Source organism: Cervus elaphus, chromosome 12 (assembly GCF_910594005.1).
Source record: "Cervus elaphus chromosome 12, mCerEla1.1, whole genome shotgun sequence".
NCBI classification, from domain to species: Eukaryota; Metazoa; Chordata; class Mammalia; order Artiodactyla; family Cervidae; genus Cervus; species Cervus elaphus.
In genome coordinates, this window is record NC_057826.1 from 25272809 (window position 1) to 25297747 (window position 24939).

General features: G+C 55.1%; 1 protein-coding gene across 5 annotated transcripts; it reads left to right on the top strand.

Annotated features, from left to right (window-relative positions):
- The first annotated feature begins 1553 nt into the window (after window positions 1-1553).
- Window positions 1554-24786, top strand: RAB15 (RAB15, member RAS oncogene family). Of its 5 annotated transcripts, none has more exons than XM_043920132.1 (7): window positions 1554-1691; window positions 18390-18450; window positions 19365-19425; window positions 19902-19979; window positions 20659-20748; window positions 21980-22045; window positions 22204-24786. In XM_043920132.1, exons 2-7 carry the CDS (start codon window positions 18404-18406, stop codon window positions 22360-22362), a joined length of 501 nt encoding a protein of 166 aa, XP_043776067.1. In that variant the 5' UTR covers window positions 1554-1691; window positions 18390-18403; the 3' UTR covers window positions 22363-24786. The 5 variants fall into 5 exon arrangements, with proteins under 5 accessions (XP_043776067.1, XP_043776064.1, XP_043776068.1 ...); XM_043920129.1 differs by lacking the exon at window positions 1554-1691 and adding an exon at window positions 1979-2431; XM_043920133.1 differs by lacking the exon at window positions 1554-1691 and adding an exon at window positions 15390-15413.
- The last annotated feature ends 153 nt before the right edge of the window (window positions 24787-24939 follow it).

The following is a 24939-nucleotide window of genomic DNA, read 5'->3' on the forward strand; positions in this document are numbered from 1 at the left end:
TGAAAATAGGTGAGCTAGAAGTTTAGGCTTCTAGACTATTCCACTATTGATTCTGCTTTTTTAAAAAAGAAATGTAAGCTCCCGAATTTGAGGTCAGCCTAGTATGATGAAATCTCTTCTATTTTTTTATGAGTCTGGGCATTCATTTCCCTGGATTTGTTTAAGAAGCCGCACTCCCTTGCCTGTCTTAACCTATGCAAAGCCATTTCCTTCAAAGTGAAGTTTCTTCTTGGACAAGGAACTTACCTCAAGTTTCATTTTCCTTACTGTTCCCCTAACAGAAGCAAGCAGAGAGCCACTAACGTCCCAGTAAGGAGGTCTGTGGAAGTACTGACCATTACAGTGCCCATCCATTGATGGGAGGCCAGCTGCAGTGCTCAGAGGGGGCCAGGCTGAGCCGAACCTTTCCCCCCTCGCCGTGTGTGGTGGTATGGGTGAAAATCACAGCAGGACGATGGGAGTGCCTTGAAAACATCCCTGACCATCTGTGGGATATGCTTACCACCTACGTGGTGGCTCAGACAGTCAAGAATCTGACTGCAATGCGGTAGACTCAGGTTCAATCCCTGGGTCGGGAAGATCCTCTGGAAAAGGGAATGACAACCCACTCCAGTATTCTTCCCTAGAGAATCCCATGGACAGAGGAGCCTGGCAGGATACATGGGGTTGCAAAGAGTCAGATAAGATTGAGTGACTAACAAAAACACACAACATATGCACAGGGAAATCAAAGAAGAGTGATTTCCATTCCTCAGCATTTACTGAGTCCTGGGGTTCAATAACATGCTCAAGACTGCACAGCTGGTGAGGGGAAGAGCCAGGACTGGAACCCAAGCGGGCCCAACTCCAGAGCCCATGGCATGTACTTGAAAGCCAATGTAAAGCCAGTGACAAGAATCACACCTGAACATCTTAGAGGGTTCGGCAAAATAGGTTTCCTTGGCTTTTAATGCCATCTAAGTAACTGTCAGTTCAGGACTTCTTCCCTCTTTTTTAATTTATACCCTTTGCCTGAAATATAGCTCTTCAAGCCAAGTAAATGAACTTACTGCTTTCCTTGACCTACTACTGAAAAACACATGCCCATCCAATACTCAGCCTGAAAACAGTCAAACACACCCACTTTGGTATCACTTTTTAAAGATCTAATGGGCTAGATGTGTTCTCCCTTTGTACTTGTTCTCAGGAATAGGCCATTTTCTAGACTCCAGAGAGCATTTATTTGCCTCTCTCTGGTGCTAACACATTCAGTGGTAGTAAATTGGGTCTTGAACAGAGGTCCATTCATTCTTTGGAGCCATTGGTGTGCACCAGCAGAAATACTTAGTGGGTTGAAATAATATATTGGCATCCTGAGCACCGACCCTAAGCAGCTTAGACTCAAAACAGAGCCTTGCCTGCACAACACTTCCGAAGGATTGTGCATTTGGAAGTGTTTTTATGATCCGCTGTCTTTTCAGCCTGGTGAAGGTCAGCAGACATTTCCCCCGTTTAAAGAAAAGCTGGGATTAGTGGGGGAGGGGGAGATTGGAGGGAGGACACAGTCACGCAAGGTTATGGAGAAGCCAGATGGCAGAGAGGGAGAATTCTAGCAATACTCTCCAGGGTTTCTGGACGCCGCGACTTCTAAGGGGAGACGGGCGCTTTAATCCAGACCCAGACCAAGGCCTTCCGACCCGGGGTGAACCCAGGTGAGAACTAACCACTGTCCCTGTCGGCCCCTCTCCCCGGGCCCGGTAAGCTCCCGCGGAGGGCGGGCGCTCGGCTAGGGCGGAGCTTTCAGAGCCAGGTTCGGGATGGGATTGGGGGACAAGTGAGGAGTTTGGTGGAGGTGGGCTGGGTAGCTCATCCCAGCATCCCAGCCTCCCAGTCCACTCGGAAGGTCTATAGGAAAACAAACACGTTCCCCAACCCCCTCACCCCTGAGTCTCGGATCCCCGCCCAAAGCGGGCGGGAGGGGGTCGGGCCCCGGCCAGGGCAGCGCACCCTGGGGGCGGGGAGCGCGCACCGGCCTCGCCCTCGCCCCCGCCGAGGGGTCGCCTCCCCGGCGCGCGCTCCCCGCCTCTTCCCCGGGCGGCGGCGGCGGCGCAGGGGAAGGGGCGGGCGGGGGCCGGCTCTCTCCTCCCACCGCGCTCCCGCCGCACACGCTTCCCAGCACCGAGCCAGCGGCGGCCAGGCGGCGGGGCCAGCCCCGCTCCCTTCTCGCCGCCGGCGCCGTTCTCGGCCGGGCGGGCGCGCGCCGCGATGGCCCCGGCGGAGCAGGGCTGAGCCCGCCGCCCGCAGCCCCCGGCCCTCTCCGGCCCAGCCATGGCGAAGCAGTACGATGTGCTGTTCCGGCTGCTCCTGATCGGGGACTCTGGGGTGGGCAAGACCTGCCTGCTCTGCCGCTTCACCGACAACGAGTTCCACTCCTCGCACATCTCCACCATCGGTAAGGGGCGCTGGCCGGGGGGCGCGCCGCCCTCCCCGCCGCCACCGCCGCCTCCACCTGTCCGGGCGGCTGTGCGCCTTCTCCATCCCGGGAGCAAGGGTCCGCCCCTCCGGCTAGAGGCGGGGGCGCCAGGGGCGAGGGCGCGGGGATGAACCCCGGGGTGCGGGACCGCCCGCTGGGGATTTAAGCCTGGATTCCTGGAGGTAACAGGCCGCCTACTGCTGTCGGTGACTAGGGTAGGCGCTCGGGCCTCAGGCTGGGGCGCTTCCCCGCAGAAGCGGAGAGAATGGAGTGGCCTAGGCCTGGGTACCCCAAGGTGGGGCAGTGGAGAATCATAGCCACCAATATGACACCCCACACCCCCAGGTGCAGAGGGGGAGGGGAAGGACGAGGGGTTCAGAGTAGGGGGAGCCGAGGCACTGGGTACCCCTCAGTTCAGGGGTGACCCAGTGTGGAGCCAAAGCGGGGAAGAGAGGAGGAAGGGAGGGGCCAAAGGGGTTGAATTGACAGGGCGCAGCTGTGAAAGTAAGCCACAAGGTGGGGAACACCTGGGGGAGGGCGTAGGTAAGCTGAGAGCCCGTGCGCGGGGGGACGAGCTCCAGAAGAACGTCAGTGGAGGCGTTTTTTTTGAAGGAGGCTGAGGGGGATGAGGACCAGGAGGGTTACTCGCCAGGCCAGGGGCTCAGAAGGCAGGCGGGGTTCAGAATACATCTCTGCTCTCCAGTGCCCGAGCCCGTGCTTAGAGGGGAGGAGGCCTTGGGGCATATGCTGGACAGGGCTGTTATGGAATCACTCATTCTGGGAGGGAGTGGGTGGCCTCCCCTCTGAGCCCTCGCCTTTCGCTCTTGGGTCCTGAGTGGCCGCCTCCTCTGAGAGGCCTGAGTTGAGGGCGTTTCACCCATATCTAGCAGCTTCTCTGATGACGCCCTGGAGTGGCCTCAGCACTGCCCAGGTCCTTCTCCCGTCAGGAAGGGCCCCACACTCCGCTTCCACTTGAGACTTCCACCCTTCCTCCCCACACCCACTCCTTGCCAAGAGGGAAGAGGAGGCAGGTAGAGCCAGGAAGAACAAAGCCCCATGGTTCAGAGGCAGTCTTTGTTGTCAGACAGACCTGGGAACCTCACTTTGGGGCAGGGCGACCTTGAATATCAGGTAAGTTTCTCATCTGTAGAATGGGAAGGATAACGCATTCCTGCCTCTCCAGATGCTGTAAAGATTAGATGAGATGACGATTGTAAAAGCGCTTAGAACAGAGCCAGACACCGAACCTGGAAAAGGCTGGTCATTACTACTGCTGTCATCATCGTGGAGCTCCTAGGGTCTCATTCTCTCTTTGCTTCATTATCCTCAAGGGACTCAGGGTCGGGGACAGGTGCACTCATCTTCCTCAGGGGAGCTGTAAGCCTAGCTCCTTGGATGTCCAGGAGCTTGGGCTGGGCTGCTGTTTGAATGAGAGACAATTAGGAATGGAAAGGGTCTGGAGGCCGAGGGAGGGCTACAGGCCTCTGGGGAAGGCGCAGGGAAGAGGAGATGTTGGGGAAATGCCTGGGCGTGGCTGAGGAACCAGATGGGATGTGAGGATGGGTTGCAGCAGCTGAGGGTTTCTTGAATGCTTTCTTGTTTAAAGCTTACTGTTGGTTTTGTGATTTTGCGTTATCTTGGTCATGTTTTTCAGCTGTAACTAAGAACCTAGGGGAAAAGTTGGATGGTCAAGAAAAGCTTTCCCTTCTGTGATACAGAAAGGTCACCAGGGAGATTGCCAGGAGACAAATCAAGGAGCCACAAGGATGGGTACTACCAAGTCCTATTCATTAGTTTATCTATCCCCCTTCCCCCCCAAAAAAAATCTGTCCTGTAACTAGGCTCAACACTGCAACCTGAAGATTCTCAGATGAATAAAGCCCGGCGTCACCTCTCCCAAGCTGCTCCTTGTCTAAGACACATTCTCTTACCCTCGTGGACATTGTTCTCGGCGCCTTTCCCAGGGCTGTTTCTGTGAATAGGGAAAATGGGGCAATTCTCCAGTTACTGCCAAGACGGAGTTCAGATTCTTGGACCATGTCGATTTGTGATTCACTGTTGAGGTCACTTACTGTAAGAGCATGTGACATTCCAGAGAAGAGCCTGCAGGGGGTGACGAGGAGACCTTCCAGGTAGGCAGAGGCACTGACCACCCCTCTTTCCAGTCCGCAGGTGGGTAGGTGGCCCTGAGTTGGCATTTCTTTCCCATGCAGCTCTGCTGACCTGGAAGGGGGCCGATGCAGAGGCGGGCAGTCAGTGCCAGGCTGTTCCCTACCATTTCTTCACCTGTTAAACCAATTCATTAAGCATTCACCACGAAGTACAGTGACAGGCGTGTTAGAGACAGACTGCAGTCCACCTTTGCCTGCCCACAGAAGCCTGTGATCCAGCTGGGGAAGCAACACAGGCCAAAAAAGAGCCTTGGCCACAGGGAGAGAATCTATCTGAGAGCACGCGGTGAAGCATTCTTCAAATGTAGGGGAGGGATGACAGTCCTTATCGTTACTGGTAATGAAGGTATCACCAGCAGCTCAATAACCCTGGAAGACTTGCCTGAGGCAGCCCGCGAATGGTGAAGGGCCCGTGCATAGTGCATAAATGCTGATGCTCCCCGAAGCGCTCAATGGAGGAGGTCGCGGAAGGAGAGGAGGCCGGGTGGATGGGAAGCGGCAGGAAGGCTCAGTGGGGAGGGGAGGCTGGAGCGAGGCCTTGCAGTGTGGGCTGCTTCTCAGTTCCTCCTGCAAGGGAAGGAGCAGATGGAGTGACAGGAGCAGAGATGACAGAGGTGGGAATTCAGTGGGTGTTCACGGAGCTCTGGGCAGTCTGGCTGGAACAGAAGAGAGGGAAGGAGTGAGAACATTCCTCTGTTTATCTCTCTGTCTCCCAAACTATAGTACAGGTGCCTTGAGGGTCAGACCAAACATCATTCCTCGTTGTTTTCATCGTCCTAGTACAGGGCCGGGCACGCTCTCCATAAATGTCACACTGGTGAAGGAAGAAGGGTAGGGGGCACGGCGGGCCTGGCTGAGGAGCTGGCTGAGCCCCTTCGCAATGGTGTCAAGGGTTTCTGAGCAGGGGGATGACAGGAAGAAGGTGGCAATTAGGATGTTGGCCGGGAGACCAGTGGTAGTATCTGGGCACGTCGGGCCCTCTCAGCTCATCCTCTGGCACCCACACCTTGTTCTGGAGCCCCACACAGTCACCTGTTCTTGCTTCCCTCCAGAACTGGGGAGTAGTTCACATCCATCCACCTGGCCCCTTCCGAGAGGCCTCGTGTGGCTGTCACTGCCTGCCCAGCAGGGAGACAATGTCCCGTCCCAGTGGACATCTCCGTGCAGAGACCTTTGACTTCCTTTCTGCGTGGCGACCACATGTCAGCCACGCATGCAAACTGTAGGGATGGCCCATGAGTTGGCATTCTCCCTCCAATCCTTGGTCTTCCCTGAGTAGACCTGTCACCCGGTCTTGAGGCTGTTTTGTCTTAAAGGCCACCTACTGGGCTTGTAGGAGGCTTTGGCCTATGATTTTCCGGTTTGACTGGTTGAATGGCTGTGGCTTTGGGCCTGGTTCCTCGGCGGGCTTTGCTGATGCCATATCATCTTTCTCAGGAAGTTCTGTTCTCTCTCTGCCTGGGGCAAGGGCTTGTGGCTAACTGAAGAGGGGAGAGTGGGCTGGGGAAGGACCAGCCGGGAGAGACCTGAGCCTGCTATCGAATAGCCTAACAAACATGGGGGCCAATGCTTGGGCACCGCAGTCCTGGGGTCTCTGGGCTCCCAGACTGTAAGGCGCTGTGTATACGTGCTGTGTGAACTCTGGGAGGGTCAGGAGGGTCTCTGTGCCCCCCAGCTCCCCCAGACCCTGAAGAAGGGGAGGGGAGAAGCTGAGTTGAACAAAAAGAGCACATGTCTGAGATTCGCCATGGCCTTACAGACAGTTAACGTCTCTGTCGTTAATTTCCACATCTGTAAATTGGAGATAGTAACAGACTCTGCCTTAATGCTTGTGAAGATTACAGGAGCTAACAGATACAAAGCACTTGGCAGAGCTCTCAGAAAAAATGGCAGCTGTCCTCATTGTGTTATTATGATCATTCCTAGTTCACAAGAACGTTGGAGATGAATGATACGTGCTCTGAGGCCCTCCTGTCCATCACTCACGTGTTTGGTCATTCAGGCACTATCTGCGGAGCACCCACCACTCCAAGCCAGGTGCCAGGCAAGGAGCTGGGGAGACACCAGTGAACAACACAGGGGAGCACATGTGTAGGCTCTGGGTTTTATTACAGTTTTGGTGCCAGTTCCCCGCTTGCCCTGGCAGAGCCAGGGGCTGAGAATGAAGAGTGAGTTTGTGAGGACATGCAGAGGTGAAGGAGTGGGGCGAGAGGTGACCTTAGGGGACAGGGCGGCTCCGCCTTAAGGCTCCGACCTCAGCCAGCCACGTGTTGCTGGGCTCCCTGGCCCTGCTGCACACCCCCCTCCCCCAAGGACGTGATCCCTGAGCGCAGCTGGAAAACCCTCTTTTCGGCTGCTCTATGCACCTGTGCCAACCTGCACAGCTCTGCAGATTCACCCACGGCTTCGAGTGCCCCGGTGCCGCCTTCCTCCCCCTCTCCTCCTGCCTGCTTCCCAGACAGCTGGGTGATGAGCTTTATAACGTCCAAATCGATATTTGGCCATTACCCTTCCACCCTGATTGCCAGCTCTTCTCAGAGTGCCTTCTGCTGTAATCTAATATTTGTGCCTGTTTCCCTGTAAAACTGCCAGTTTTCTGCACAGGCCTCTGACCTCTCCTTGGCTGTTGTGCCCTGGGCAATGTGCTTTGTCAAGCGGATCACAGAGCTTCCTGGACACTTAATTCCTCCCACTGAGGAGGAAAGAATGAATCATCGCCCTATTTTATTACTAGGAAAACTGAGGCCCGAGAGAAGTGATGACTCACGTCTTACACGCAGGTGACCCCAACGTGAACCATTTCCTCTCCTCCACTTGCCCCAAACTGCACTGGACGTGCCCCTGCTCACCCCAGAAGGCCCTCCAAAGGTGCCAAGCAGAGCCTCTCTCCTGTGAGCCAAACGGGAGACAACGTGCTTCCCTCACCTGCTCTGAGTGCTCCGGGCTGGAGGGCCAGTTGTGTCTCTGCTGTTAGATGAATCTGGGGGACTGTCAGGGGTCATGATTTAGGAGTCTGGCTGGGGGCACCTCTGAGATTGAGATCTGAGTGTTGCCCTCATGTTGCTATTCTGAGAACATATTTATGGAGAACTCGGTGACTGGAGCCCCCTGTTCCACAGAGAGGGCCAACAGTTGGCTATAAAATATGGGTCATTCCCTGATCCCTCTTCTCTGATTAAAATTTTCTCTCCACTCATCTTTTCTCCTAGAACGTAGTGACTTCATTCATTCACTCATTTATTCCCTCACTCACCTATGTGTTCTTTTTTATTTTTTTTCTTTTACTTATTCAATTTTGTTGAATAATATATTACTGAGTGGACATCCTTGGTGGCTCAGACGGTAAAGAATCTGCCTGCAATGCAGAAGACCTGGGTTCGATCCCTGGGTCGGGAAGATCTCCTGGAGGAGGGAATGGCTACCCACTCCAGTATCCTTGCCTGAAGAACTCCACGGACAGAGGAGCCTGGAGGGCTACAGTCTATGGGGTCGCAGAGTTGGATACGACTGAGCAACTAACACACACACTCATGTATACTGAGGGTCTGCCTTCTGCCAGGCCATGAGAATATAGAGTGAAAAAGAGGCTGTGCTGCCCTCTGGGAGCTCACAGTGCTGTTGAGGAGTCAGACATCCAGAGAGACAACCAGGATATTGTGCAAAAGCAATATCAGAATGCTTTGGAATCACAGAGGAGTGATATATTCCCCCTGCGTTGGTTGGTGAAGGCTTCACAGAAGAAGTGACATTTGAGTGAGGCCTCTGAACTGAGCAGGGTTTCCAAAAGGATGAGGGGTGGAGGGAAAGGTGTGTGGAGAACACCTCACGACTTGGGGCTGCTGCTGTTCTGTCCGGCCGGCCCAGCGGGTAGCGGCTGGTCATGGCTTTGTCAACTAGATCCTGGCTGGGAGCCTGCTTTGAGGGCTCTGTGAGTGGACAGACATGTCTAGAGGTCCAGTCCCCTCTGAGATGTTTGCTCCTGAGGCTCCAGGCCCTTGTTTCCTCCCTGCTTTGCCTTCTGCTTCTGGGCCACATTGACAGGCCCAACCGGGAAGAGGCTTGGCAGAGGGTGGAGGAGTGGGTGGTCCGAAGCCTGGCAGACCTTGGCTGCCTCAGCAGTACCCACCGACCACTCGGCAGTCTGCTTCCAGAGCAAGGCCCAGGTCATGTGAGAGTGGGGCAGGATGGGGTTGGCTGGAGCGCACGGCACATTGCCTGGAGGCCCTATGGGGGTCTGTGCATGCAACAGTGGGGAGAGCAAGGGGACCGATGTTTCCTGCACACCCACTCTGCACAGGAATGGGGCCCTGTACACCCATGAGCCTTTCGGGTAGAAATCTCATCATAAAGTGGGCGCGAGGAGTCTCCAAGTGGGCCTTGCCAGCATTTGAGGGGTTTCTCAGTGTGTCCTTCAGTTAGAGCCTCCAGATGAGTTCCTGTGTACACGAAGGTGTGTGCGCACATGTGCATGATGAGGGTGGGTCCCAAGGAGCCCCCTTACTGAGCTTCCCCTCTTTATAACACAGAACAGAATGATGTAGCCCCTATATTTTTCCTCTTCGGAGGCACTGTGAGTTTGACTGAAATGTGTTCCAGCCTGAGGGATATTTGCCGCCTTTGCTGCCTGGGGCCCTGATCCTTCAGACCTTCTCCCGGCTGGTGCCTTCTTGTCATTCCATCCTCAGCTCAGGTGTCACCTCCTTTCAAAGGTCTTCTCTGACCAGCCAGCCTAAAGCAGGCCGCACCTGGGTGTCCTCACCCTCTACTCCACAATTCTGCTTTTGCCTCAACACGTCTCACTCTGGAATGACTGGTTTCCCTATTTGTTGTCTGTCTTCCCCACTGCAATAGAAGCCCACTGAAGACAAGGATATTTCTGTGTTATTCAAGGCTGTGTCCCCTGGCTTTTTAGTTCCTGGTAGATGAACTAATAATAACAGTTTGCTATGAATAAATGAATGAATGCATAGGACTTCCCTAGAGGGAAGCTGCAAGTGGTATTGGTTTTTTGGGGGACTCACAGACAATGAGAAACTCACTCCATACTTATGTGTTTGGGATTGTGAGAAGATGGGGAGAGTTCTGTAAGTGGTGAACAGTTTCCAGTAAGTTCTCTGCTCAGATATATGCCACAGGAGAGGCTCAGACATAGCAGGGAGCACGAAGGCAGCTCCCGTGGTCCCTGTGTGAATGGGGTCCTCTCTGATGAATGCACACTTGAGAGGTCAGTGTCTTAGACTAAGGTCAGTATTGCCTGTTGCTCAGGGTCACTGCTGGTGTCGGACAATGCCCAGCAACTTAGCCAGGCTGCTGAAGTGGCCCTCCAGGATTCTGGAGTAGGAGCTCCCTGGGCTCAGGCACTGGGGCACGCATTCCTCCCAGCATCACGGGAGTTCATGTTTGACTGGGAAACCCTTGTGTGTGGTAACAGCCCTTGGGTTCCTGCGTCTCCAGAGAATCTCAAGATCTGATGTGAAAATAGTAGCCTCCAGAGTTGTTGCCCGTATCATCACGTGCACTGCATCTGATTGTGTCTTAGAAAAGAGAGAATGTTGTTCTGACATCACCAGTCTGTCTTGTGGGTGGGGACGGGTGAACTAGGGCCTTTGATCTCAGGTTGAATCACAGCCTTGGGAGTTAGAGGATCAGGACTCTGCCAGAGGCCCTGCTTCCCATCCCTCCCGGAGTGCGATGGTTCAAATGCGGCCTGATGCCCTTTCTCAGAGAGCCTGGGGACACCTTTTCCCCAGCATGAGGGACAGTCATTCCAGATCTGGATAAGGGAAAGTCAGTGGTGTGCAGCCCCACAGACAGGGAGGCTGGAAGTCTCCAGACAGAAGGGAGAGAGGAAGGGGGATGCAGCGAGTGGCAGGTTTGGGGCAGAGAATGCTCTCCCCTGCCCTGAACCCAACTGGTGTGAGGCCCGTTGTGTGGCCTGAGCCTCTGTCTGGAACCTTCTCTCAAGCTTTGTCTCAGCTGTCCCTCGTCTTCCGCCTTTCCTTGTTCTTCCCCTCATTTGTCCCTCAGCTGGCAGGGACATGGTGTTACACTTTGCTCTCTTGCTGAGGGAAGGGCATCACTCTGGTGCCTTGTTTGGGTGGCAACGTCAGAAAGCCACAGCCCCGCAGGGTCTGCCCTTCCCTCCAGACGGCATTGGGGTTTCTCAGAGTGACCTCCTGCCCCGTCCCCGGGGAGCACCATGCGCCCAGCACATGCTGGTTTCCTGCAGGGGACGGGGCTGGGGGCCTTCCTGGGACTTGAGCTTTGTAACTGGAGCCACCACGGCTCCAGGGATTGGGTGTCTGCCTTGGGTTTCAGGTGTATTAAGTGATTCCTGTGGTGGCATCGCATTGCTGAGGAAAAGGCTCAGGTCCCCATGCTGCTGGGCCTCTGGGCTGCGGTTGATCACGATGATAGCATTTGGCACAGAAAAACCCTGTTTCCACCTGACGCCCGTGGCACCGGGCGGGCAGGCAAGCTGGCACCTGACATTAACACATGAGGTGCTGGCCTGCCAACAGGCACAGCTAACTTTGCTGGACTTCAGGTTGTAGCCAGACTCTGGGGGCCGTCTGGCTCCCACGGTGGGCAACATTTTCACTTTTTGTTGAAACGCTGCGGCTTAATGTGGCTGACTCCCCTTTTGGCACCTGTCTCCTTCCTTGTCCCAACACGAGCCCCTTCCAACTTTCTAGGGCTCTTTCTATTCCCCAATCTGGGACCCTAATCTCATCCCCTGCATAGGACACTGATAGCTTTCTCAACTAACATTTAATAAAACTCGATGTGCCAGGCTCTGTTGTGGGTTTCATAGCTTATCTCATAATCCTCACAGAAATCCTCTGACAACAGGGAGTGTCATCCCCATTTTACAGGTGGGGAAACTGAGGCAGAGAGAAGTTGAGTAGCTTTCCCAAGACCACAGAGGTAATTAGTGGTAACGGCAGGATTGGAACCAAACTCTGGCCCCACAGTTGTGTTCTTAATGGCCTCGCCAGTCTGTTTCTTGAGCTGCACACTCCTGTGCTTTCCAGGGCTTTCTCTGGAGGCAGACAGGGACAAGGAGTGCCGGTCCCCTGGATGTCCCCTGTCCCCTCCTTTGCCTGGTCTTCACAGGCCCTCTGCTGCTAGACTGGGCTGGCAGTAAGCCCCTAAGCTTGTCTTAGGAGCAGGGGCAGTGCCAGCGCCATGCCCCCGCCTGGTCCCTCTGTTCCGAGCCCCAGTACCCAGAGCAGGGCCCCCAGTCCTCTGACGGCAGCGCTGTGACTGTGCTCCAGGGCTCAGGGGGGGCTTGGCAGGCTCTGCAGTTGCTGCTGAAGGAGTGAGCCCACACCCAGGACCCGGGAGGGGCCAGAGGCCACCAGGGTGGTGAGGGCACCATCACAGGTGCGTCGGGACCTGGCACTGTCGCGTCACTGAGGCGTTTTCTTGTCGCTGACTGCGAGGTGTTCAGACAGCAGGACACACGCCCCTGCTCTTGAGCCATGGGCACCCGTCCTTCCTTCCACTCTCTGGGGCGGGGGGATGCTGCCAATGGATTGCTACTCTCTGCCTGGCACCGAGCTGGGGTGGAGGTGGAGATTTCGAAAACAGACACAGAATTTTGTCCAATACAAACTTTCTCCCCTGCCTCATAGGTACTGTGCATCTAGTGGGGGCTGGAAGACCAGAATGGGGAGATGATGAGGAGCGGGGTACATTGTCCGTTCCCGGGCCTGCAGCTGAGAAGACCGCCAGCCTAGAGGAGCCATCGGCAAGCAGAGGCTGAGGCTCTTCTGGCATCCTGAGATGTGCTCTAAGGAGAGGGGGCTGTGCTGTGAGCACACCCACCGGCTGAGACCTGGAGCCCGGCATGGACGGGTGGCTGTGCTGGGACCTACGCCGCACATCTGTCTGCCTCCTGCTCCTCTCGGTGCCAGCTGGCTGGTCCCCTCTGCACCACCCGGAAGGCACCGTGCTGGTCGGCTAAGCTAGCTCCCCTGCCCCTGTCGGCCAGGTCATGCTGTGGGTCACTGGCAAGCCCGTTGATGGCCCTCTTTGGGGTCAGACGTCCACACTGGTCCAGGCAGGAGCTGCTTCTCCACAAAGAACATGCTGCAGCCAGCCCTGCTTCCCCGAGTGGAGACTTCGGGCTGTGCAGTTCCACCCAGAACGGGATACTGGGTGTGGCAAACACCACAACTGACGGATCTGAAGTCCCGGGAGGAGACAGTCAGCTGCTTGTCATGCTTTGGACCCTTGGGTGGGAGACAACCTCATCTTCTTGACTTTCTTCTCCCTGGACCTCACGGTCTCCAAGAACCTCTGCCCACTCTGTGTGGAGGGAGCTGCTGGTTCCTTCACACCCGAGTGTCCCCTATGCCTGGGAAGGAATGTCGGCCCGCTTGAGGAAACTCTGAGTGGCCCTGTCCAGGGCAGTGCCTCTGGGCTTAATGGAATCACGAACTCTCGAGGAGCAAGGGGTTCCTTGAAAATAGGTTACGGTGGGCTTGCTCCACGTGTGCCCACTGCCTCACTGCTAGACGCGTCGTAATACAAAACAGGTGTGGGGAAGGTGGGGCTGAGACAGAAAGGCAGTGAGATTCCACAGCTCGGAGGGTGGGGAAGCCGCTGGGCAAGGGAGGTGGCCTGGGCTGGTCTTAAGCGGCTGGTTTGCAGCTCTGGCTCGGCCACAGGATGTGGGAATGGGAGCAAGTTACTTGGCTTCTCAGCACCCCACGGTGGCAACCCCCGCCCTGCCTCCTCTGTAGGGCTGGCATGAGAACCAGGGGCTCTGGGTCCTCCAGCCAGGGGCTGTGCTGTAATGCTTAGCAGTATCGTGAGCCGTGCATGTGGTTCTGCCTGGAGATGGGCTAGAGAGTGGTTCTCAAGCATTAGTGTGCCTTAAGTGTAGTAGGTCTGGGGGGCCCAGAAGACTGGCCAGGCTTCTAACAGGCTCCCCAGTGATACTGGTGCTGCCAGACAAGCAAAGGTAGAGGCGTAGCAAGAGACTGGACTGTGCTGTCTCTCCTGACAAGGTGTTCTGGGTTTGTTTTTCTGGCTCCTCCCCAGGAACCTCTATTTAGCAAAGGGAACTATCTTCTATCTACTAGGAGGTGCACATATATTATCTAATTTATATCCTACACCAACCCTTAGGAGGCCAGTGGTAGTCTCATTCTTGCTGCTGTTCAGTCGCTCAGTTGTGTCCGACTCTTTGCAAGCCCATGGACTGCAGCATGTCAGGCTTCCCTGTCCTTCTCTATCTCCTGGAGCTTGCTCAAACACAGGTCCATTGAGTCGGTGATGCCATCCAACCATCTCATCCTCTGTTGTCCCCTTCTCCTCCTGCCTTCAATCTTTCTGATGAGTCAGCTCTTTGCATCAGGTGGCCAAAGTATTGGAGTTTCAGCTTTAGCATCAGTCCTTCCAGTGAATATTCAGGATTGGTTTTCTTTAAGATTGACTGGTTGGATCTCCTTGCAGTCCAAGGAACTCCCAAGAGTCTTCTCCAGCACCAGAGTTCAAAAGCATCAGTTCTTCAGCGCGCAGCCTTCTTTATGGTCCAACTCTCTCATCCGTACATGACTACTGGAAAAATCTAACAGCTTTGACTGTATGGACCTTTGTTGGTAAAGTGATGTCTCTGCTTTCTGCAGACAAATAAACTGAGGCTCAGAGAAGTTGAAAGTTCCCCAAAGTCACATAGCAAGTGCCAGAAACAGGATTCAGACCCAGGTCTTTCTGACTCTAGTGCCGAGCATAGCTTTTCCACTAAATTAGAACCCTCAGACTTTCCTCTATCTAAAAATCACCCAGGGATTTCCCTGGTGGTCCATGTTTAAGAATCTGCCTTCCAATGCAGGGGACACAGGTTTGATCCTTGGTCAGGGAACCAAGATCCCACATGCCACAGAACAACTAAGTTGGTGTGCCTCAACTAGAGAGAAGCCTGCATGCCACAATGAAAGATCCCACATGCTGTAACTAACACCCAACACGGCCACTAAATAAATAATTTAAAAAATAAAATCACTCATAGTCCTTTTAAAAATACAAGTTTCAGCCCCTTGCTCTCAAATTCTGATTCATTAGGTCTAGGAAAGTCAAAGTATTAGGTTGGCCACAAAGTTCACTCAGATTTTTCCGTAACATCTCATGCTACCCACTAGTGTCATTTTGTTAAAAAAAAACAAAAACACACACTTCAGATGATTCTAAAGCTGGGTATCTGCAGAGTACATCTTGAGAATCAGAGAATTCCTATGCTGCCTCCCTTGCAGCAAAGGAAATGCTTCCCATGCAAAGCTTACTTCAGATGGAATCCTCAGTCTTCACTCAGCATGTACTAGAATCACCTGGAGAGCTTGTTAAACCACAGATTCCTATCCACCCCTGCCCAGAGCTTTGGATGCTGGAGATGTGAGGAACTGGCATTTCTAACAAGCCCTGGCTGATGCTGGTTCTGATGCTGCAGGTCCGGGGACCACACTTTGAGAACCACCATCCTGAGAAGCCTGCTGTCAAAAGTGTGATCCGTGGGCCAGTAATATCTTTCTTACTCACCCTGAGGCTTGTGCAGCATTTCAGTCACATCTCACACCGACTGAATCAGAATCTGCATTTCAACAGGGTCCCCACGTGATTTGCATTTAAACTTTAAAGCTTGAGATGCCTTAGAGGAGCCAGAGTGAGAACACTCTGGGGGTGGAGGCGGATGAAGAATCTGTCTTCTCCCAGGAGAGGCTGAAGATGCGACACAGGTGAAACTGTTGGGGTGTGCACCCAGAGGGGCTGAGGACAGCTGAGAGGTGAGACTCGGAGGATAGAGGACACCCCCCACCCAGGGAAGGTGGAGACGGCAGGACGGCCTGAGGAGATGATGTGGGCCTCAGGGGAAAAGCTTCATCAGGCAGCGGTCACCTTGCCCGTAAGTCAGTGGACAAGGTGTTGGACGCTTTCAGCGATAGGGGAGGGGAGAAGGGGTGGACCGGGGCTGAGCCCTTCAGCATGAAGGACAGTGGCTGTGAGGAATGTGGGGGGGGAACCACCTCGAATAAACAGCTTCTGAGCAGCAGCGAGGGCTGGCTGAGGTGGGAAGGCACGGTTTCCTGGGTGACTGAACAAGGCCCGCATTTTGACTCTGCCCAGCAGTGCTCAGCGGTGGAAAAAGCCAGCAGCCACACGGGGACAAGGAAGGGGCCGCAGACGGGCATAGGGCACTAGGGCTGACTGGAGGTGGACGTGGTGGAAGGTACAGGCGGTGGGGGAACAGCATAGAGGAGCAGGTCCCACTGGAAGATCTCTGGGCTGTTCCTTTTTCCATTTAAGAAGGAGGTGAGTGGGTGGGAGAGGAAACCCCTCAGAAGGCTTAGACTGTTTCATCCCTCGTGCAGGGGAAGAGCTGATTTTTTTTTTTTAAACTTCTCAGAGGTGTTACAGGTTTGATGGCTGGTCAGGAGGGCCTTGGTTGCAAAATGGTGGGGCGTGGGGGGTGCTGTGAGCCACCAGAATTCCGCAGACTTGCTCCCTGGCCACACGGCTGAGAAGCGAGGGAAGAGGGGAGAAGGAGGCCAAGCCCAGCGCTCACTCCCAGGGCGGCTCCCTGTCTTGTCAGCCCTGCTTCTCCTCAGACCTGCCTTCGGTCTCAGAGGGAAGCTCCCCGGCTCTGGGGGCACTTCCCCTGGCTGAGTGCTTTTCCGTTTTTCCAGAGAGAAACAGAAAAGCGTAGGTAAGACCCCTCCGCCTGGGTAACACACAGCTTTCCTCTCGTTTCCCCGAGAGACTGTACAAGGGCCCTGCCCTCAAACAGGCCTCGGCTACTTGCGGGGCCGACCTTGGACTCCTTATCTCACCTCCCGGGGCCTTTGTTTCCTTTCCAATAAACTGTAGGGGCAGGGGCCATCTGTCTTCTTGGCCACTCTGTATGCACCTAGCACTGCACAGGGCATAAAGTTCCCATAGAAGTTTGTAGAATGAAGGAAATAGACCCCTCTCTCTCAGCAGCCCCACCTGTGTGACCACTTGCGAAAGGCACTGTCCTCGGACTGAGCTGATATAAGGATGAGCCAGGTTTTTTATAAAGTAAACAGCATCACCTATTCTCCTAGGAAGACAGCACTGTACCAGGAAAGAGCAAAGGTTTCTTGATTCCTTTCCATGCCAGGTGTTGCGGAGAAGCAAAGTCTTGACAACTGTTTGTTTAGGGAGCGGGTGAGCACACTTCTGCACAATCCCCCCCCCCCCAAGGCCAGGGGCCCCCTCTCCTTCCGCTTTTCTACTTTCTGGGCACCCTCCAAAGAATGGCTGCCGGATGTCGCACATTCAGAAAAGTACAGCTCAAAAGATATGAATCAGCTTGGGCAGGTGAAAAATGATTCATGTCCGACCAACTTGATTTAGTTTAGGTTGTCCAGTCTGAGTCTTTTCCTCCTTTTTAATTAAATGATGCTTGGTCTTGATGCTGAACTGGATAAGCGGGGGAGTATTCATACCAAGCTGGAGTGGCGCTGGGGATTTCAGCACTTTGGGGGCTGTGCTGTAAAGCCCAGGGACTGTGGCCCAGAAGTCTGCCTTCACCCTGTTCCCCCCCGAACGCTGGTTAGTGGTGCCCATTCTCGACTTGTCTCCAGGGAGTGCACGAAGACTGCAGCTTAGCCACCTTACCTGGCACGAGCAGGACTGGGCAGAGGCACCCCATCTCTGCTGTCACCAGACTGACGCCTGCGTGCTGCTGGTGGCGCTGACTTCGGTCGCAAAAATCCCCGGATATATTTCCTCCCTGGGCTGGTTTGCTAGACCCCTTACGTTTCCTGTGTCTCGCGGCAGCTTAGCTCCTCAAGCCCCTGGGCAGATGAGAACCCTGTCTGTCTGTCCCTCCCTTCCCAGTGACGTGCTGTGCCACTGCCTCTTCACACGGTCACTGGCGGTCACCCAGGAGCACCTGTGTGCACCAGGGCTGAACTCGGCCCGGTGACAGCTGTGACCGAGGGAGTGGCCACCAGGTGCCAGGCACAGCATGTCATTTGGTCTTCTCAGTGACCCTCTGAAATGACTGGTAATGTCCCCATTTTACTGACGAGGAAATGGAGGCTCAGAGAAGCAAGATGCCCAGGGTCCTGGCTATGAATTATGTGGTCAGAGTCAGGACTCAAGTGCTGCCCTGACGTTCAAGCCCATGCTCCTTCTGGTAAACCACAGTGCCTCTTGTGGTGGCCAGGCCTAGTCAACAACACATGCCCTGGGCCATCTCCTTGGCGGGCCTTTGCTAGTTGCCGGCGGCTTCATACACACCAGGGGGCGAAAGTCCTCTTTTGCCACAATCTCTGCCTTTTCCACATTCATGACGGCGCTGTAACCCCTCCTGGTTGCTAATAAGGCAGAGAGAGAAACAACCCAGGCGCATGAGGTAAACTACTGTTCCTAGGGAACAGAGTTCCAGGAATACAGATGGTTCTGTGCAGAAGCAGAGACAGGAAGACTTCTCATGGGGGTAGAGTTAGACATGCTTTGGGGCAACGTAAGATAGCGATGGAGTGGATTCCGACCTGCTGTGAATCTCAGACCCTTTAGTCCTAGCAACTCAAAGCTCAGGTAGGAAGGGAAGCACCATTCAAGGCCCTGGACACTCCCCAGGGTCTGTTTTTGGTTCAAGAAGGCCTTTCCCTCTTGCCATCTTTCTGCCAAATTAAACCAAAAGGAGAACCTCCAGGTATGAGTGCCCTGGGCCACACCTCAGGTCTCAGCAGGTACCCTTGCTAACGTCCTTGCTTGCTTCCTTTCCCCAGGTGTCGACTTTAAGATGAAGACCATAGAGGTAGATGGCATCAAAGTGCGGATACAGATTTGGTGAGTTGGGCGGGAGGAGAGGCCCCAGGGCTGTACCCAAGCTGCTGCTGCCGTGTGCACAACGCCAGGGCTTCATCTGGAGAAACTGGCCACCTCTTTGATGGGAAGATGCAGGAGTCTCAGAGCCCCTCTCCTGCTCCCATGAGCCTTAATCTCTCATCTTAGTTCCCTGACCAGGGATTGAACTCAGGCTCTTGGCAGTGAAAGCACAGAGTCTTAACCACTGGACCACCAGGGAAGTCCATCGCCTCTCTTTCTTGAGAAACTTTATGGGACTGACCACAAGTCACCAAAAAGCAAGAATTAGAAGGAATTGGCAAACTAAGCACTGTGGGTTTGTCTTCGAATAAAGCTTCTGTGTTGGGGCCAAGCCCCCCACTGCACTGCACTGCAGTAGCATTAGAAAGAGGGAGAGCTATGCCCCATCCTTGCCTGAGAGTGCCTCACCGCAGCACAGTGCAGTTCCCCAAGTAGCCACACGGGGCCGCTGTGACTCTAGCCTGGTGCTCTTGGAAGCACGGCCTTTCCAGCGTTGGGAGCAGCCTTCCAGTTTCAGAGCGGTATGGGCGTTGCCCTCAGAGTTCCGGAGGGACTGGAGGTGGCGCCATTCCACCAGTCTGGCCACAGTGGCCAGATCCTAGAGACTGTTCTCTAAGGCCCAGGTATGGTTGTGGCTCCTGGTGCAGGTATAGTTGACAAGGCCCCACAAGCCCTGTCAGCACCTATGACCAGTCCTCTCTGCTTTAGAGTCAGATACATTTGGATCTACCTGGGCACCAAAGCTCCACTGATTTTTCAGCCTGCAGCTCTCCAGTTTCTCCTGCAAAGGCACAGGGTCTCCCAGCTCCTGTTCCTCCCCTCCCCACCGGCTTCCACAGTCCCTGCCTTTCTGACGGGCTGCCTTTCTACTGCAGGGACACGGCAGGGCAGGAGAGATATCAGACCATCACAAAGCAGTACTATCGACGGGCCCAGGTGAGACACTGTCCTTAGGGTTTAGAGGTGGAATGCTGCCACCCACACAGCTGGCTCTGGGTGTTTGAGATGTTTGTGCCACTGATCCCCAAGTGGGTCCTTGGATTGCCTCCTGGGGAGTGGGGCAGGGGGTGCTCAGGGCAGTCTTTCAGTCACTTATTGATCATTTATTCATTCATCAGTTCCTCTGTGGGCACTCAACTACAGGCAGGTCCTCACCCTCAACTTCCACCCTCCTCCCCTGGCCAAAGACCCATGTGCCTTCCTGCCTGAGGGAGCTCTGTGATCTAGGAAGCAGTGGCTTTGGAGGACTGAGAGGAGATTTTTCTAGGTGCTTATGGATCTTCATTATGCTAAGCAGGGAAGGGGGAGACGGCGACCCAGCATGTAAGGTGCCCCACCCCCCGCTTCTGGCCCCTTGACTGTGCAGTTTCCATGTGCGTCTGCCTCCCCCATCTCACCCTCCTCTCTCTCAGGGAATATTTTTAGTCTACGACATTAGCAGCGAGCGCTCTTACCAGCACATCATGAAGTGGGTCAGTGATGTGGACGAGGTAGGACACGCAGCCTCACTCGGGGGGGGCGGTGGGGGGAGGGAGGGCATGGCGATGCCCACACGGGAAGGGCTAAGGTGGTCAGAGTTGGCGAGCAGACACTACCAGGAACTCTCCGCTTCCTCTGCAGCCCTGGCTGCAGCCCCCATGGGTAAGACACAGGGGTGAGTCCCCAGCAGCCATGCCCTCATGCTCTGTACCCTGCCAGGCCTCCATGGCTGTGTCTTCCCCAGAAACGAGTTAGGACAGAGCCTCCACTGTGCACAGCTTCCTACCCGAAATCTCAGGACCAGGTGGAATTGGGAGATTGGGGTTCCAGTCCTGGCTCTGCCACCACAGCTGTGGAGCCTTGGGCATGCCCCTGGAACTCTTGAGTCCTCGGTTCCTCATCTGTAGAGTGAGAGGTTGGACTTAAGTCCAGGGTCCTTTCCAGCTGTCCAACCCAAGGGAGCACCAGTGTCTTCTATCCTCGACGGTCCCCATGACATCTCTCAGGGACGCCTGGGGTCAGCCGTGGTACTTGGGGGAGCCTGGTGCCTGCACTCCGTTGGCCCACTCTGTCCCTGGGGCTCTGAACTTTGGTGCTGGTGTGCACGCCCGTGGAGGCTGTATGGTGGGGAGATGGGGTGGGATGAGGAAGGCCGCACTCACTGGCGGTTCTGCCTTCCTCTGGCCCTAGTACGCACCAGAAGGTGTCCAGAAGATACTTATAGGGAACAAGGCCGATGAAGAGCAGAAACGGCAGGTGGGAAGAGAACAAGGGCAGCAGGTAAGTGAGAGTGAGCTGGCTGAATCCACCCCTGGGTTTTTCATGGGCTTCCAGGGCCAGTCCTAAGAAGTAGGGCCCAGGATTCTATCACTGTCGGGGACCCCTCCCTCCCACCTCCCACAACAGCCTAAGGCATTTGGTGAGTTGCCATCTTTGAGGACAATGACTTGGGTCTATCCTGAAACAAAGGCCTGTCTCAGCTCCAAGGCCCCCAGAGCAGGATTACCTCTGCCTGAGAGCCCATCCTGGTTAACGAGGAGGAAGGACTTCAGGTTGCTGCCTCTATAGCAGCTCCAGGAGCAGCTTTGTCCTATAGTCATCTCATCCTACCCACCAGCCCCCAACCACCATACCCACTCCCTGTCCTCCTGACACCTGGACAGAGGTTAGATGGAAAATGCGGGAATGAAGGGCCCATAGTCAGAGAAGCCATGGCGGCAGAGAGGGCAGGAGGATGATGCTGAGGGAATGTCCGAGTAAAGAGGGAGACCCTGCTCCCAGAGAACAGGAGGAACGATGGATGCCACTGAGGCCAGAGTCACCCACTTACTCTGAGGGGTCTCAGGAGCTTTTCTGTTCCTCTTCAGTCAATAGCATCCATTAACCCTGGAAATAAAATTGTTTTTTAGTATATTAATAAAAAAGACATGGTCATTGAAAAGTTTGAAAGTAGAAGCTAGCTCCTACTAGAATATTTGTATTTGTTGAGTGCTGTATGTGTGGCCCTGTGCTGAGCAAGTGCTTAGAGATAGATGCATTTAATCCTTCCACAACCTTGGTTAATAGACACACTCATCTCCTTTGAGCTGATGACAAAGCTGGGAGGCTTAAAGGGCATCAGTAAGTTGTCATCCAGCTCTTAAGTGACAGCACTGGTATTCAAGTCTGGGTCTGTTTGACCGCCAAGCCCATGTTTTTCATTAATTCGCCACAACATTTTGGGCCTCTCTGTCTTCTGATACATGATGTATGCATGTTGGGTGTGTACATGTGCACATGTGTACGTGTGTGTAGCTGGGTGGGGGTGGGGGTGCATGGGTGGAGCACCTTCTCCCAATCTCTTTTAGCCTGGTCTTCGGAGCTCGCAGTCTCATATGTGATCTACTTATGTGATGAGAAATGGTCACGACACAGCAGGGCCCTGAGCGTGGTGGCAGAAGGATGTGCCAGGTGCTGCAGGGCACCTCCCTTCCCTTGCTGACTCCCTTTCAGGAACGTTCTTCTCTTGCAGCTGGCTAGAGAGTATGGCATGGACTTCTACGAAACAAGTGCCTGCACCAACCTCAACATTAAAGAGGTGAGCACTCCTGGGCTGAGTCCAGTGGAGTGGCGAGGCAGCTGAGGGGCCAAGAGCAGATGAGCCCCGCTTGGGCAGGGGGCGGGGCGGGGGGCAGCCACAGGGGCGCCGGGGAAGAGGGGGAGACGCCCGGCTAACGATGCTGCTTGCTTTCCCAGTCCTTCACGCGCCTGACGGAGCTGGTGCTGCAGGCGCACAGGAAGGAGCTGGAAGGTCTGCGGACGCGTGCTAACCACGAGTTGGCCTTGGCGGAGCTGGAGGAAGAGGAAGGCAAACCTGAGGGCCCGGCAAACTCTTCCAAAACCTGCTGGTGCTGAGCATCCTGTGTGGAGCACCCCCGCACAACCCCCCTCTCCCCGCAGGAGGCCTGCGGGCACAAGGGAGCCTGGGCCTCACCCCGCTGCCCCTCTCCTTCGGGTGACCCTGAGGCATGTTGGCCGCTGCTCCTCCTCCCCCTGCCTGGCCCCGGGGAGCAGCCTCGCCCCCAGCCCTCCACGTGGGGGGGGCCCCACCAGCCTGTGTCCCCAGCGACAGGCCTGCTGCGAGCCCCTCGATGTGTGACAAGCACGTCTTCACTGCCTGGAGCTCCCAGGCGATGCCCGAGTCTGGAGTCAAGGCCACTGTAGGTTCCTTGTCTCTCTGCGCGTCTGGTCTCCTCTCTGCTGTTTCTCGCTTCTTCCCACTTCTCTGTCCCTTCTGCTCGGCTGTATTCGTATGGAAGCCCTCACCTCCCCACGCCTGTGTGTCCAGGTCCCTGCTGGGGCAGCGCCTTCCCCTTCCTCCTCACTCAGGCCCAGGGCCACACTCCCCCTGCTCTGCTCCCACGAGAAGCCCCACCTGCAGCCCCCGGATCTGTTTCCATCTCCCCTGGCCACCACCTGCCCCTTCTTGTGCCACGGGCCTGCCTCCCGGTGACCAGGCAGAAAGGAAAGCGAGGGAGGAAGGAAAGCCCTAACTGGTGGTCCCCACCTCAGGGCTCTCCTCCCTCCTACCCCAGTTTACCCCGTGCTTGGCTGCCCGCCCACCTGCCTCCTGGGGGACCTGAGCTCGGCCAGGTGCTTCAGAGGAGAAAAAAAAAATGAGGGGTGGCAGGGATTAAAAAGTCACCTCCATTCTCTACCTCCCGTACCCGCTGGGCTCCTGAATTTAAAGATGTGGATCAAGACCTGTGAGCACTGCAGGGGTGAGGAGAGCCTCCCCACCCTGGGGCCAATCACACACTGCAGGAAGGGGAGTGTTTGGAAGAGAAGGGCCAGCTCCTATAAGTTAAGAGCTGGGATAGCAGTTTGCAAACCAGAGAGGAATTGGGCAGTAGCAGGGATTTCTGGGCCCCATCTTCCATTTCTTATGTAAGAAGGGCATTTCCCCACCATCCCCTGGCAGGTGACGGAACAAAACCAGGCTGGTGGTCTTTCATTGAGCCCAGCCTTTGGCTCTTAAGGTTCTCCCGAGACCCAGAGTCTGTGGGAGAAGGGTGGGAGCGCGTGGGCAGGAGGCAGGCAAGCCCTGGGTAGGAATGTGTGGTGCTCTCCCTTCAGCCTTCAGGATCAAGTGCTCATCTTGTTCCTTGAGCTCCTGAGTCAGAGGCTCTTGGGTTTGCCAACTGCTCCATGGCGACAGGTGGGGGGAAGCAGATTCCCTCCTCCAGAACCCTTTGTTTCAGGAAGAAGTTTCTTTAACTCCATACAGTCCAGAGTAGTTTGCAGGAGGCCCTTTGAGCAGGGGAAACATGTCAGTTAGCAGCCCTAGGAGGGCTTCTACCTTCCCAAGATGGGAGGAGGATCGGTCATAAGCTGTGAGGCATGGCTGGTGCTGGAGCAAAAACAAAGAACTAGGCATCGCACATTCACCAGTTGTTAATAAGAACTAACGTCCAGGACACACGTGTGAAGGATTAAGAGCCCCACTGACTCCTCTGGAAAAAAGGGTGAGGGATGAAATCACCAAACCTTCCCTCCTGATTCTTAATACATCAGGAGAGGGCAGCTCAGGATGTAGGGACATGGGACAGATTCCTATGTTGGGAGGAAAAAGAAAGCCAGAGTAATCATAATTGTCGGCTGATGAGAAATGTGAAGAGCTAACTCCCTAGGATGAAGTCACCACCACAGCTGAGAATGCTTCCTTGAGGACTTGACTCCTCAAACATCTAGACATGGGCAGCATCAACTCTGGGGTGGGGGGTCGGCAGTGCCAGCCCTCGGTGTGCCCTCCACCAGGGACCTGAGGGAGGGGGTGTTTATGCTGGCCGTTGGCTCCAGCCTGTGGGTCAGTCGCCACTTCCCTGAAGATCTGGCCGAGCACCATTGCCTTCCTCTCTTAGCCCCCTCAGGAAAGGGACTGGATTTTTACTGTGCCCTAGGGGTTCTGGAAGGGAAACCTTGGGGTTGAGACTCTACAGCCTGAGAAGCCGCATCCACGGGGCCACTGCTGGGGAGAGGTATGGGGCAGGAGGGGCGCTGGGGTTTTAGGGTGCAGCTAGGCTCACCAGGTAAGAGAGGCGGCCTGGGCCCTGGCCTTAGACTGTTGAGCAGGTGCGCCTGCCTGTGGACTCCTGACCACGCCTTCACCTGCCGTCTTGAGACTCAGCGCCGCCCCGGCACCCATTCCTGAGCCCCACCTTCTCCCTGTGACGGGTGAACTTTCGTGTGCTGTGTCTCGGGTCCAGTAGAGGAATTGTGAGCAGGGTTCATCTATTTTAAACACAGATGTTTACAAAATAAAGAATATTTCCAATCACAGCTGCCTGTGTGAATCCCGGGAGTGGGTCTCCATGGGACCCTGGTGGTTCAGGGGAAGGGGCAGTGCCGGTAGAAGAGGCTCCAGAACCCTAAAGCAACAGCGGTAGAAGGACATTGCTGGCAGCAAACGTCTTCCATTTGGCGCCTCTCCTA